Source organism: Eupeodes corollae, chromosome 1, assembly GCF_945859685.1.
Source record: "Eupeodes corollae chromosome 1, idEupCoro1.1, whole genome shotgun sequence".
Lineage (NCBI taxonomy): Eukaryota > Metazoa > Arthropoda > Insecta > Diptera > Syrphidae > Eupeodes > Eupeodes corollae.
Window position 1 is genome coordinate 86,386,271 of NC_079147.1, and position 14,856 is coordinate 86,401,126.

The 14,856-nt window shown below is 31.8% G+C and overlaps 2 protein-coding genes across 2 annotated transcripts in view; both read left to right on the forward strand.

The window, feature by feature from the left end:
- Positions 1-14,856, forward strand: part of LOC129941087 (uncharacterized) — a 43,181-nt gene that overhangs the window by 2,903 nt on the left and 25,422 nt on the right. The window contains exon 3 of the mRNA XM_056049635.1: positions 3,966-4,559. Coding sequence (XP_055905610.1) covers positions 3,966-4,559 — 594 coding nt within the window. The remainder of the gene's footprint in view (positions 1-3,965; positions 4,560-14,856) is intronic.
- On the forward strand, positions 3,765-4,751 carry LOC129953649 (cuticle protein-like). Its single transcript, XM_056066972.1, has 2 exons — positions 3,765-3,901; positions 3,966-4,751. Exons 1-2 carry the CDS (start codon positions 3,890-3,892, stop codon positions 4,632-4,634), a joined length of 681 nt encoding a protein of 226 aa, XP_055922947.1. The 5' UTR covers positions 3,765-3,889; the 3' UTR covers positions 4,635-4,751.

A 14,856-nucleotide genomic window follows, 5' to 3' on the forward strand; every position in this document is an offset into this window, starting at 1 on the left:
GGGGGTTAAAATGTATACAGGTGGGACAATGCATAGCAAGTTGATTGGATAGTATAAGAATTGTTTTTCAAGTTCAATTGTTGTTATTATTATTAATAAAAATGTCTTATAAGTTTTTATCGCTTATGTTCATTTATTTAATATGTATAAACAATAAATCATTTCGATTATTTAAGATTTGTATTTATATTTCTATCTAATTTTATACAATGGTGCCAATTTTCCACAATTTATTTGATACATTAAAGATGGAATTACTGCAGTTATTAATTATATTGATTTAAGAAAACAATAAAACACAATTTTACCCCTTAAAGACTGCATAAGAATTTAGAAATATAAATATATACTATTTTTGTAGATTGTATTTTTTTATGAAAAAAACTTACTGTAAGATTTTTATAAAAAATTATTGAATGTTGAAAATTTTTTTATGAAATAAAATTAATTCGGAGTCTATATCTTAAATTTTTCGAAAAGATATTTGAGTCGAAAATCAATTTTTACGAACTTTTATTAATTTTTGTTAGGTATTAATTTTCTTTTAAAACACTGCCAATTCGATTTTTCTTAAAATTTAATCGAATGTTCAAAACAATATTTCTTATAAGAAATAATAAGTTGGAAGCCAGTCTCAAATTTTTAAAAAGATATGTGAGTCGAAATTCAATTTTTAACAACTTTGAGTAATGTTGTTTTAAGGTTTAATTTAAAAACGTGTTTTGTAAAATTTTCGAGGTGACAGATTTTTTTTAAGTTTTTTTGATTTATAAAAAAAATCGTTAGTTGGATTTTATTCCAATTTGCTTGGTATCACGTTACAATATATTATATAAAATTTAATTCAAGTTTTTAGCTTTATTGGTTCGTGAGATATTTACTAAAATGTAAACCTTAGCAGTTAAAAAAATCACCCACGCAATTTTTATCTGTATAGCAAAATTTATTTAAAGTCGATATGTCTTCTGGTTCTTGAGCTATGGACGACGAAAAAACGTCGTGTACGCATAGACATCTATCTAAAAATCTTTATATCGACTCTAGGGACCTTAAAACGTCGAGAAATGTAAAAATTTTCAATTTGACAAATCGGACCCATTGCAATAACTTCCTATGTGAAGCTTAATAGTTTAAACCTACAGTAACTGGTCGAATGCATTGAGTTAAGAAACGTTTTCGGAAATTTAAGGCATGTTTACAAGAATTATATAGGCTAAACAATCCAACCATTTAATATTTGGTGAATTTGATTTGAAAAATGTAGTCGAAGGATTTCTTGTAATATTTGACTTATTGCAATGAAGTGATGTACATCTTTCTATTCCCTTGTGTTCAGGGCCGACAAAGCATACGTGCAAGATGTGCAAATGCAAAGGGCGCAAAATTCTGGGGGCGCATTACCAAGAGCAGGAAAATGTTATCTGATCGTGCGCAAACAAATATGTACTACTATTTGCCACTTTTTAAACCACAAACATTTTTAAAATAATCTCAAGAAAACTTTCATCACAACTGCCCTAAGTTATCTGCACTAACGGATATCACTTTCATTCTTGCATTCAATGAACATTTAAGCAAAGATGTGCAGAACTAAAAATTCTACCTAATTTCCAAATATTTCACCCTGTTCGTACAAGAGCAAAAAAGAAGAAATCTCAAAACACAAAAGTACCATGTCACCTCATAAACGCATTGAAAGCCTACCTCCTGGGTAATGGGAAAGACATATGCTTGTGTAACAGTTTATGTGTGAAAATATAAAAAAGAGGTGCTTTCTACAAATCTTGCGCAGGACGCAAGTTTGGCTGGGACCGGCCCTGCAGACTGATTGTAGATCAACATGATGAGGGAGTTACGTCTCAAGACCTCAACTCCCGCTCAACTCCTAGCTTTGGTCGACAAATGATTATAGAATCTGGTGATTCTGGATATTGTTAGTGCTGATTTGGAAAGATACTGATTGAAATTTCTTTGGTCTAGGTTAGTATCATAAGAAATGGCAAGCTGATTTCATTCCTTGAAAAAAGAGGCATTAGATTGAAGTAGCGTTACCATAAAGGATTTGTGAAGACTTCTTTCATCTATTTTCATCGCTCTTATTATGTGGATGTAGTTAAATTTGAGATTGTGAGTATATATTGGCGTTATGCCAGACAAAAAATCTCCTTATTTATTTATTTTATTAATTAATTATTAATTACTGATATGTATTTTAGATTTTCTCATTCTTGCTAGTAATTATAAATTCTGTACTCTCATTGCAAAAATATTCTCCCGAAAATAAATATTATTTTTTAAGGTTATTTAGAATTTGACACTCTCTTTGCCAAGTCTACAAATTTCGTGATTATTTCAATTCGTTGGGCTTTCATTTTTTCGAGACTAGTCAATAAATTGAAAAGTGGTTGCACAAAATTTACATTAGTTCCACAAAATCTAGGCTCATGGTTTTTCCTTGGTTTAAGTCTTTTGCTGATCAAATTAAACTATATTTACCAAGAAAACAAAACAGAGTTGATCTGTGGCACAGCACACTTAACGTGTTTTTATTGGTTTTTGTGTACTTTATAATTGTTAATACATTAGGCTTTTGTATTCTTATATATAAAATAAAATAATTTCTAATGTTTCTTGGGATTCAACAAGTGACTATGTCGAAAAATAGTTTTTCAGAATTCTGTATGAACGAATTTCTGTATGATACTGTTAAGTCATAATCCTGAATATTTTTGTTTTGTATTTCAAAACACTGTAAATTTAAAATACTGTATACCTAAATTCTGTATGAACAAGACCATGTACATAAATCTCAACACTGTTTTTCGGAATTTCTTGATAGTTCAACCAACCAACACTTGATTTAATGTATTATTTTTTTGAAAACCAGAACAAATGGTGCATCAAAATTAACTAATAAAGATGATACATAATGTAAAACATAAAATGCTTATGCAACTAATGTAATATAAATTTACAAAAACACTATCTAAAGAAAAGATACAAAATTAAAATTTGTTCATGAAAAGCGTCACTTATAACTTGAAAACTAAAAACTTTTTTGGAACACACGAAATGTTCGTTTATTAAATAAAAGTATACATGTTTTTGTTTTCGTTATGTTTAACTTTCATTATTTGCTTTGTCTTTATAAATCTTCGTCAAAATTCGGTTTTCGATTTGCAAAATGTTTGTATTTCTATGTATTTTCTTAAGTGAATTCTGTCACTTTCTTAAAGTTATAAGTAGTTGGGATCTCTTTTTTTTAAATCGAAAAGGAGCATATTCATTAAAATTAGTAGTATTTTGGAATATTGCCATTATACACATAGGTAGGTTTATGTATTTTAAAAAAATCTTAAAACTGAGCCTACAAGTTTAAATAATTCACCATATGAGTAAATCTAACGTTGTTTCATGTTAAGATCCCAAATTTTTAACTGAAAAATAATTTAAACACGAAAATAAAATAATAAAAAATTGTAGTGCAAAAGAATACCTTTAAGGTCGGTGCAGGAAAAGTCGTACCAAACGTCTCTCACTTAACAAATATTGGATATTAACTTGTTCCCTTTCGCATTGTTTTTCAGCAATGAAACAAAAGTAAACACCCATTGCAAGGGATCCACAGTAGACAACTTCTTTTCCGGCTATTTTTTCTCTCCTTTACACCTATCCTTTGTGCATTGGACTCGTCATTTCAGTCGGATTCATAAGATACCGCCGGATGGCCCGGTTTTTTTGAATTGTACCTTGATCTGGTTTTTGTTTGTAAATTCGTTAATTATTTTTTAGTATAAAAGGCTTTATCGACCATCAGGTTGACATCATTCAGTTCTCCACCTTCAAACCATTGAAGTCCTCAAACTAGAAACAAACAAAAAACATAAAAATGGCATTTAAGGTAAAGGAAGAAGCTTAAATATAGAATAAAAATATACTTAATCATTAATATTAATTTATTGCAGTTTATCGTTGCCCTTGCCTTTGTTGCCGTTGCCAGTGCCGGACTTGTTCCAGCTACCCAATTATACCATGCTGCCCAACCAGTTCTGGCCAAGTCTGAGGACGCCAATGACCCCCACCCACAGTACCAGTTTTCTTATTCCGTCAACGATGCTCTGACCGGTGACGTTAAGAGTCAAACTGAGACTCGTGATGGGGACCTCGTCCAAGGGGAGTACTCATTGAATGATGCTGATGGCTACAAGCGTACTGTCCAATACTCTTCCGATGCTGTCAATGGATTCAACGCTATTGTAAACCGTGAACCTCTCGGACAAATTGTCAAGGCTGCTCCTGTTGCTGCTGCTCCAGTTTCCTATGCTGCACCAACTTTAGTTAAATCAGCACCTTTGGCTTACGCTGCTGCACCTGCACTCATCAAATCTGCACCTTTGGCTTATGCTGCTGCACCAACTTTGGTTCGATCAGCTCCTCTTGGTTATTCTGCTCCAGCAACATACACTCAGGCGTACACCCATGCTGCAGCACCAACTTTGATCAGATCCTCACCAATTGCCTACTCCCATGGACCAGCAGTTTACACCACCCAGAGTCTGGTAAAATCAAGCCCAATTGCCTATGCAGCAGCACCAGCATACGCTACTGGCCCAGTTTATGCTTACCATCATTAAGTTAGTGTTGAGCCCTTTTCCTATTGTTGTATATGATCTAACGCTGTGTTTAATATTGAGTTTGCATATATTATTGTTTTTTCTCACGAAAAATAAATAAATCTGTAAAAACGAAAATTTTATTTGTATTACGGTTTTCAAGATTCAAGATGAAGTTAATAATATTCTAAAAGAGCTTTTGGGATAACTTAAAAATAAATATTTATATAAAATATTTAACCTCATTTTCTAAGGAACTGTGCCAAATTATGTTCTTTACATAAAAGACTCCGAAGGCTGCAAATACGAAAGTGGAAACATCATAGTGGAACCGCAGGTAATGATGAGGAAATGAGAGGACCACTTTTGTAGACTGTATAACGGCGATGACGAACCGCTTCAGACAGGATGATCAGGTTGATGATCAACGAAAGTCAACAATCCCGACTTAGACAAAGTGAAGATAACCAATCTAACAAAGCCGCTGGAGCAGAGGCCTTGAATGCTAAGCCCTTCAAAGCAGCTGGAGATATTTTGGTTGTATGCACACAACTTATCTCTAAGATATAGTTGGAAGAAAATATGCCCAATGGAACTTTAATACTGTTTACCCTCTACTGGAAAAAGGGGGCCTTCTATACACCAGGTACAGAGGCAGCAATCTGCTCAACATCCCTTACAAAATCATCTCTGCCTTTATATGTGAACGCCTAAAGTCCATCTTCAATATCCTGGCAGGTCCTTATCAGTGTCCCCAGATCCTGGTAAAACCCAAAAAAAGATGAGCTGTATAGAGTCACGTCTAGTTTTGGAATTCTCGCTGCTCCATAAAGGTTCGAAACAACTTAACAGAACCTTTCGAGATCAAAAAAGACTTAAGACAAGGTGATGCACACTGCACAGTCATGCGATTTCCTTAACTTTTTTTTTTTAAGAATAGTGCAAGTCAAAACTCTTTTCAATCACTAGCATATACTGATGACATTGACATAATCGGAAGAACAAAGCGTGATGTCCATAGAGCTTGTATGAGTTGAGTATTAAGGCAGAGACGGAAATATGGGTTTAACGGTTAATGAAGGCAAGGACATCAAGAAAGGACTTGGTCAAAACGTCACCATCGACAGGCGTAACTTTGAGGAAAATAAGAACTTCGTCTACCAAGTCTCTGTCATGAACACAAAAAAAAACACACCAGCGCTGAGATCAAACGAAGTATTACTCTTGCTAACCACTGTTTCCACTGTAACTGAGGGCTAAGAAAGCAAAGTAGTGAAGCCTTCTCTCGAGCGACTAAAAGTGTCTTTATAACACCCTCATCATCCCTGTCCTGATATACGGTGCAAAACATATAGACTATGACAAAAACTGATGAAAGCACCTTGGGTCGATTCGAGAGAAAAGTTCTTGGCGTTATCTACGGGCCCGCAAACATAGAAGGTATGAGTGGAGGATATCCATGAATCACCCATCTTATAATCGTTGGACTTTAATTCTTTTGACCAGATTAGTGGAACTATACAGCCCGTGCAGTCCATCGTTGTATACTATCTTCCACTCTTCAGCTATGCAGACATGACCAAAAATCCGTCGAAGGCTTTTAGTTGACAGTGGTGAACTTTTCTGTTTAAAGCCACACGTACACAGACTTATCAGGTTGTTGACTAACGGCTACAAACGTTTATATATGTTCATATATAATACAGCAGAAATGGTCTCATAAGCGATATTTAGGCGACTGGTGGATATTGCTTTTCAGAGGGTTTAATTTCTTAAATTTGGGAAAATTATGCTGAAATTAAACTGCTTTCTTTTGACTAAATTTTGCAGATGAATTCGTGCAGGATCCTTGCCAAGTTGTCGCAGTTATATAGTTTGGAGAATGTAACTTTCCACATCATTTTTAAAGGCTTCGGTTCGCGGTTAGTATTCATGGGATGCTTTTTATCTACATTTAGGCAACATTTAGAAACCTTATCCCTGTAGTGACATATCTTCTGGATCGCAAGCTTTTCATGCACACTTTTTCCGTCCGAGAAGTCTGTATTCCTTTTTCATCTAATGCTTTTAGAGCTCTTTAACAACTCTACTCCTTGTGTGTATCGTAGTTTCATATATTGTTTAAACGCGTGAGGTCATGTGAAACTGAGCGTTTAGGAGGCGATTTCGGTAAGATAATGTGGCCCTTGTTATTAAGTACTTGATGAACGTAGTATACTATAGGAAGTTGTTAGAGACTTTGTTTGGAAAGGAAATGGCAATTTTTAACGCTTGTAGCAGTCGAAAGTCGAATATTTTCACTGTATTTCCTTGTTTTGGCTTGAATCAGGAATCCCATAGCAGCATTTTGACTAAACCGAAGTGCAAGAGAAGGCAGACAAGTTTCTATTTTATCAACAGGGAACATAACTTGACTTAAAAAATATGTTTTGTTACCGTATTATATTTTTTTTTAGTTTTCATTTTCACTCTGGCAAATAATGACAGACGATACTTATTTAGCTATTTTGCAAACCCTATCATTTTGACGATATCACTTTGACGATTATCGCCTAACGTGAAGTGAGGCTATCATCGAAACGCAATCGTCTGACGATACAAATAAATTTGTCGGATAATACAATGTACTAAGTAATAAAAATCACACAAAAAATAACTGAATATTTAAGTAACTTGAAGAAATCTGCTCCTTTTAAAAATGTTACCGTGTGATTTAATTAAGTTTCAGATTCTTTACTTCAAATTTCATCATTAAACATGATATATGAAGTGCAATGAATAAATGATAACGAATGTATGAAATGTGGGTGAATACCTCACCCATTTAGTGCAGAATTTTGTATAAAACTTATAAATATCATTTCTACAAAACTTTGAGGTGGTCAGTTTAAATCACACCTTATATAAAAAGTGGGTGGATAACACACCCACCACCATAGAAAAATAAATTATATGTCGCAGCAATCCCTTGAGAACGAGGGTCTAAGGACTTTCAACTCTCAACCATTCCTAACGGCTCCAAACGGCTAATTTGAGAAAAACTATTTTCATGACAAGATTTACTGTCGAAGAATTTTTCAATTCCTCGAAAGAGGAAGTACCCGTGAAATAAAAACGTTTGATAGCTAGGGTTGAACCCAAGGCCTTTGGCATGATAGTACTCCGCACGCCGCCGCCGTCATCACCCATCACCATATTCGCTGTTTTTTCTTCAATCATTTTTCATTTCCAACAAGCCTTACTTTCTGAGAAATATCAAGGTCGGCCAGTCTAGTGAATTACGGATTTTGTTGTTATGGAAGTTCTATGCAGTTCATATTCGTGCAGTGGATTACAGCAATTACCTTATTAAATGTTGCAAAATGAAAATTTCTAACTTAATTGGTTCTAAAAATAGAGAACGGTCAGAAGCCCGCTGAGTTAAGATTGTAAAACGGGACTAGTATCGGAAGTACCGGGACCTTTGATATACTTCACAAGTATCTTTAATTCTATTTCCGTTAATATGGCATGCAAAATTCAAAACCTGCAAAGTTCCTACTATTAAAACATATTAGTTCAAGATCCACTCTCAAAGGTAATCAACTTTACTTTTTCTTCAATTCGTTCTTTTCTTAAAAAACAAAAAAAACTAAACAAATTAATGTCGTGTGAACACCCCACTGTTTGTTTAAAAATAAATGAGAAATAAATGTCTTCGAAGCAAGCTCATTAAGGTTTATTTTTACCTCATTTATGTATTCTCTGACATTTATAACCTCATCTTATATCTGCAGCCAGACAACTTCCCAATTAAATTGAAGGTTGTTTTTTCTGTCTTATTTCAACCAAGGCCGTTTAAAACCTTATGACCCAGATTCTCTGAAAAGGGATACTTTGCAAAGGTTTAACAAAAAATTCAAATTATCATTCTTGCCCTTCTCCAGAATGAGAGTTGTATAGCTTCGCATGCCTTTCACTTATCACTTCCATCTTGAACATCAGTGCCTTAACATTTTACACATGGGTTGCAAAATTAAATTCACGATAAAAGCTAAATAAAGCAACGCCACATGTTAAGAGTTTTTTTTTCTTCTGAAGATAATTCGTTACAGTGGTAGTAAAAATTTAAAGCATCAACTTGTTTTATAGTCCGAGCCGGTCCCAACAGTAGAAGGTATTGGCTTAATTGGTAATTAATTATGAGATCATAAAAAATTTAAGAGAAATAATAAATATTTCTCCATCAAACTGTTGTATGCGATATAATTTGTATTGATTACAAATTGTTCGAAACGCACGCGTTTTTCATATTATAGGGTAAAACCTTCAAAATTATGAATCACTTTCTAAAACTAAAATCCAAAAGTTGTGGTTTTCGATTTGTGAGGCGCTGTATACAACCCCTTTTTTCATACAAAAATATCATTAAAATTACCACTTCAAAGTATCGTGAGGGGAAGTGTACACAACACAAAATGCACAAAATTTGAAATTATTTACAAGAAATACTTACCAAGCACATCTTATGTTTGAAGTGATGGTTCTACTTGTTCTTGAGATTCTACAAAAATGAATAAGGTTGCGCAACAGTCCGTTGAGAATTAGGGCCTAGTGACTTCCAACTCTCAACCATTTCTGTCTGCGAGCAATGTTGTCAGGGAGGGAGGGGACCTACAGTTGGAAGCCGAATCCAAACGGCTAGTTTGAGAAAGGATTTGTCCTCGCAAGTGGAAGAAACCCGTGAAACTTAAGATGGCACTTGCAGGGATTAAAAAATTGGCATGACAGCCCTGGGCACTAGCCATGATTTCATCGAAAAACAAAAATATCTTGAAGGTACATACATATCAACACCACGCCAAGACATTTTCTAAAACCGATGAATTTAGTTTCAATATACCTTGAAACGTGCCTTACCCGTGGCATGATGGTTAGTGCGTTGGACTGTTGGTTAGATCAGTATTTATTTTTCGACAGACATATAAATGCTGCTCTGACCAGGGCCAGAGGAGCCTTCGCTCTGACAAAACGGCTGTTTTTTTAGAAGTCGGCTTGACAGATGGAGAAGTTTTGGGTGTTCGAGCGGCAGTGTTTACGACGCTGTACCGGCTTATATCGAAGAGCCGAATCTTCTTATGTGCATTACTTTTCCAACGAGGTCCTATACAACGGGGCTCGAATCAACAGAATTGACAATTTCGTGATAAAACTCGTTCGAGGTCACATTGCAAGAGCTATGTATGTCTTCAACCAACAATTTAATTTTCGGGGCGTTCTATCCGAACGACGAGTATTTTGAAAGTGCACGCTTGAGCGGCTTCATTCCAAGAGAGGCTTTCCTCTTTTTAGACAAATGCGCAAATGCGGTCTGATATAGGATAGATTCGCAGTTCCGTTAATCTACCACGTCAGACGAAGAACCGTGGATAGGCGACTCCCATACAATTGGGACATCATGGCACAAGGCGGAGCAAAGCTCATTCGGTTCAGTAGGGCTGTGTCCGAACGGGACCGAACTGATAGGGTGAAGAAGGAGAACCAGTTTTGGTGGCTTCAATCGGAACTTGGTAGTGGGTAGTCGGGATGGGTTTTTAAGCCTTGGCCGGCTTATATACTTGTTTTATAGTTTTAGGGTTTAGTTTTAAGTAGAATAGACATGGTGGCACAAAAAGAAATACAAAACAGAAAAAAAATACAAAAAAATAACAAAAACATTAAAAAAAAAACATGGAAAACAAAAACAAATTTAAAAAAAAGACAACAAAATATGAAAAACAAAAATGTTAGATATTTAGATTTGCTGCTGTGGTTGTTCTAGTTTTAAGTAGTTTATAGGCAGAATAGTACGTTTAAGTTAGCTACAAGTTTTATATTAAGGACCTTATTTTAAGTAGTTTTTAAGTAAAAATAAAAAAGGATCTTGATATTAGTTTTTTTTCAAAATTTTCTAATAAATACAAAATAAATAAAATTCAATTGAAGTAAAATAGATCCTAGGGCCGAAAGTCATTAGTATTAAGTATTATTATTTAACTTAGAGTGTCCGAATGGGACCATTAAGTTAGTTGTAAGTTATGGATAACTAGGCTAGTTTATGAATTCTTGTCTAGCTTTAAGATAGGTTTAAGATTAAATTAATAAAAATTAATAAAAAAGAAAAAAAAATTGCGTTGCACTGTCATACAAGGGGTCTTGGGTTCAATCCCTGCCTGTGCCATCTTAATTAAAAAAAAAAAAATAATAATTTTCGCGGGTACTGCCTCTTGCGAGGAATTGACAAATCCTTCAAGAGCAATTCTTGTCATGAAAAAGTGCTTTCTGAAATTAGCCGTTCGGATTTGGCCTAAAATTGTAGGTCTCTTCCATTCCTGACAACGTACTAGGAATGGTTCCGAGTTGTAAGTCACTAGGCCCTTTATTTATTTATTTTATACCTTGAAACGTATAGAAATGTTAAAATTCTAAGGGTGTAAAATATTTTGATTCAGTTTGTTTGAAAAATAAAGAGACTGGGATGCTACCCTAACTTCCAATCGGTACTCATCTGTCGTGTTTTCTAAAAGTTTAATATAATATTAATAACAACATTTTGTGAAAGCTTAAAAGTTTTGAATTAAATATCTTTCATTTCATATCAGTTTTTGGTTGTTTTTGTAAGTACTTTGTGGAACAAATTTTCAATTGTATTAATCTAAAAAACTAACTTAAAGTTAACATCGAAATTTCGCATATAAAAAAAGTCGTATTCCAATTTTTGTTTATGGTCCTGGGATTTTTAAAATCAAATTTTACCAATATTAGTACCATTTTTCGAAAGTTTAAAATTCTTATAAAAAAAAAGAGGTTGGATGCGACCCACTTCCTTAAAACTTTAACAAAATATTCATAACAATATTTTGGTGTCAAAATTTTCTGTTCTCATTTTTGAGTCAAACAAAATTCTTATCAGTTTTTTTGTATTTTTGTTAAAAAAGATGTCATTTGAATTTTTCTGCAGAACTAACTTAAAATTAACAACAACATTTTGCATATGGTAGTTTGATTTCAAAGTTTATTTTTGTTAAGGACATTTTAGTCTCGAAACCAATTTTTACCAATTTTAGTAGCATCTCTTGAAACTTCTTATTTCTTTTATAAAAAAATACAAATTTTATTTTTTTAGGAAAATTTGGTACACAGAATTTAATCATTTTGAAGTCAATGCCTTCATTTATTCAAGAGATATCCAGAATCGAATATCAATTTTTACCAATTATGTGTACTTTTTTTGTAGGTTTTAATTTTTATGAAAAAATTCATTGTTGAATTTGTATATAATTTAACTGAATGTTGACAACAATATTTTCTATTAGATGAAATTTGTTTGAAGCCACTATCTTAAAATTTGGAAAAGAAATATATATTTGAATTGAAAATCAATTTTTACCAAGTTTTAGTAAAGTTTTTGTGTGTTTTTCCTTTTGTAAAAGAACCTCACTTCGATCTTTTCTTAAATTGTTCTAAACGTTGAAGTTTGTAACCATTTGAGTCGTGAATCAATTTTTAACAAGTTTTAGCATGGTTTTTTTGTAGGTTTTTATTTTATGTAAAAAAACTGTTAATTCGATTTATCTTAAAGTCTTACCAAATGTCAAAACTGATATTCTCTGTTCCATTAAAAAATTGTTTGAAGATAAAATCATTTTTGGTTCGTAAGATATTCGAGATCACAATTATTTTTTCTTTATTTATTTTGATAAAAAAAAACGGTTATTTGTTTTTTTTTTTTAATTGTTTTAGTTTGGTATCAAGTCACAATATATAATATTAAATTTAATTCAAGCCACTAGTGTTAATAGTTCGAGAGGTTTCTTTGGTTTCCTTTCTGCATCTTTCTGCATTATTATCTTTTTAACAAAATGCCTTTGAAATTGAAGTCGATATCTCAACTGGTTTTTAAGATATGAATGAAAAAAAAGCTTCCGAACGTTTGGACTTCCCATAGGAAGTTATTGTAATGGGCCCGATTTGTCAAATTAAAAATTTTGATATTTCTCGACCTTTCAAAGTCCCTAGAGACCATACCATAGCATTAAAAAAGGTGATCATTTTGGTTAACCCTAAATTTCTCACGAACCAATATCGCTAGATACTTGAATTAAATTATATATTATATATTGTAACGTGACACCCAACAAGTTTATTTTTTTGAAAAAATCCAATAAACCGTTTTTTGTAAAAATCAAACAAAACACCTCGAAAATTTAACAAAAAACAAATGATTTTATCTCTAAAATAATTTTGTGCAACGAAAAATAAAGTTTTTGACATCTAGTAAAATTTAAAAATTGACAGTTTTTTTTATAACAAATAAAAATCTAAAAAACATAAAACTCAAAGTTAGTAAAAATTGAATTTCGACTTAAATATCATTTCAAAAATTTGTGATTATGGCTTCCAAATTGATTTTTCTTATGAGAAATACTGTTATCAATATTTCGTAAAATTTCGAGAAAAATCAAATTGACTGTTTTTTTTACAAAAATTAAAAACATCAAAAAAATGAATAAAAGTTAGTAAAATTTGATTTTCGACTCAAATAATTTTTCAAAACTTTGTGGCATTGGCTTTAAACTAATTCCGTTTTATAAAAAATATTGTTGTCAAAATTGACTACCATTTTGAAAAAAATCGAATTGACTGTTTTTTTTCCAACAAATTAAAAACCTAAGAAATAATTAACAAAAAAAGGTAAAATTTGACTTTTGAGTTAAATATCTTTTGAAAACTTTGGGAATTTGGCTTAAATGTAATTTTATATTTTGAGAAATATGTTTTTGAATATTTGATAAAATTTTTTGAAAAATCGAATTGAAAGTTTTTTTTAACAAAAAATAAAAACTTAAAAAAATAATAAAAGTTAATAAAAATTGATTTTCGACTCAAATGTCTTTTCAAAAATTAAAAATATTGGTTTGAAACTTATTCTTTTATCACACATAAAATATTGTTTTCGACGTTCAGTGAATTTTTGATAAAAATCCAACAGTCCGTTTTTTTATAAAAAAAAATAAAATCTACAAAAAACAGTACAAACATTCGGTAAAAATTCGGTTCGGTTCTCGATATCACGTGAACAATAGAAGGTATTGACCTTAATTAATTTTATTCGTACAATTTGTATTTATTTATATAAGAAATAAAAACTTTAAAGAAATGCTACTAAAATTAGTAAAAATTGGTTAACGACTAAAAATTCTCGTTACAAAAATTAATTTTGAAATCAGACTATTTCATTAGATGCAAAATATTGTTGATAGTTTTTAAATTTGTAAGAATAATTCAACTGAAATTTTTTTTTGACAAAATACGAAAACCTACAAGCCTTTTAAGCAAAACAAATCGACAGACAGGAGGGGAAGTTATTAGTGTGCCTCTTTTTTGTTTGTTAATTTTTAAAATTAAAAGTCCCTTAAATTATTATCAAATTCAGCAATTGAATTTCCGAATTGCATCAATTAGAAAAATCATTGAAATCATTAGCATTTAAAATTATTCTTTTCAAAATCTATTTGTGATGCTGTACAAGCATTTACTAACTAAACTAACAACAAAATTTAATAGTTATCAATTGGGGATCAATGTACTTGAAAAAAGAACCAAGGAGAACATTTTTAAGACTGATAGTAATTGTTTCAATGAATATAATTTGTCCTAGAAATAAATCATATGATTGCATGTTGAGTATAAATTTTATCCGAACTAATTTATTTAAGACAATTGCAAGCAAACAATAAACAATATAATTCAAGGTAATTTTTTTATATTAAAATATCTATACAACTTAATTTTGCAAACACTCCTACACATAATCTAATAGTTTATCAAAGATCAATATCAATTTTTAAGGAAAAAATATGTATCTACAATGTTTGAAACGAGTGCCTCTTTATGCCACTTGTAATCTTGAACAATTCATTGACTTTTGGCTAATTATCTACCTACCATCAGAGATTACATTCAAAACTTCATTTAGCCTTGACATTGAAATTAATAAATCAAAAATGTGATTTAAAAATTCGGTTTAACATTTTTGTTTAATAAGCTCACTCAATTGTTATAAATCTCTTTTTCATATTATTTAAGCCAAGACAAAAAAAAACTTAAAGAAAATTAAATTAATGTTTAACCCTTTGGGCGACACTTATTTATCCAATTTAACTTTTAAGTTGCCTTAATTTGTACCATAAGGTACCTTGAAAGAAAAAAATACACTCTTTTA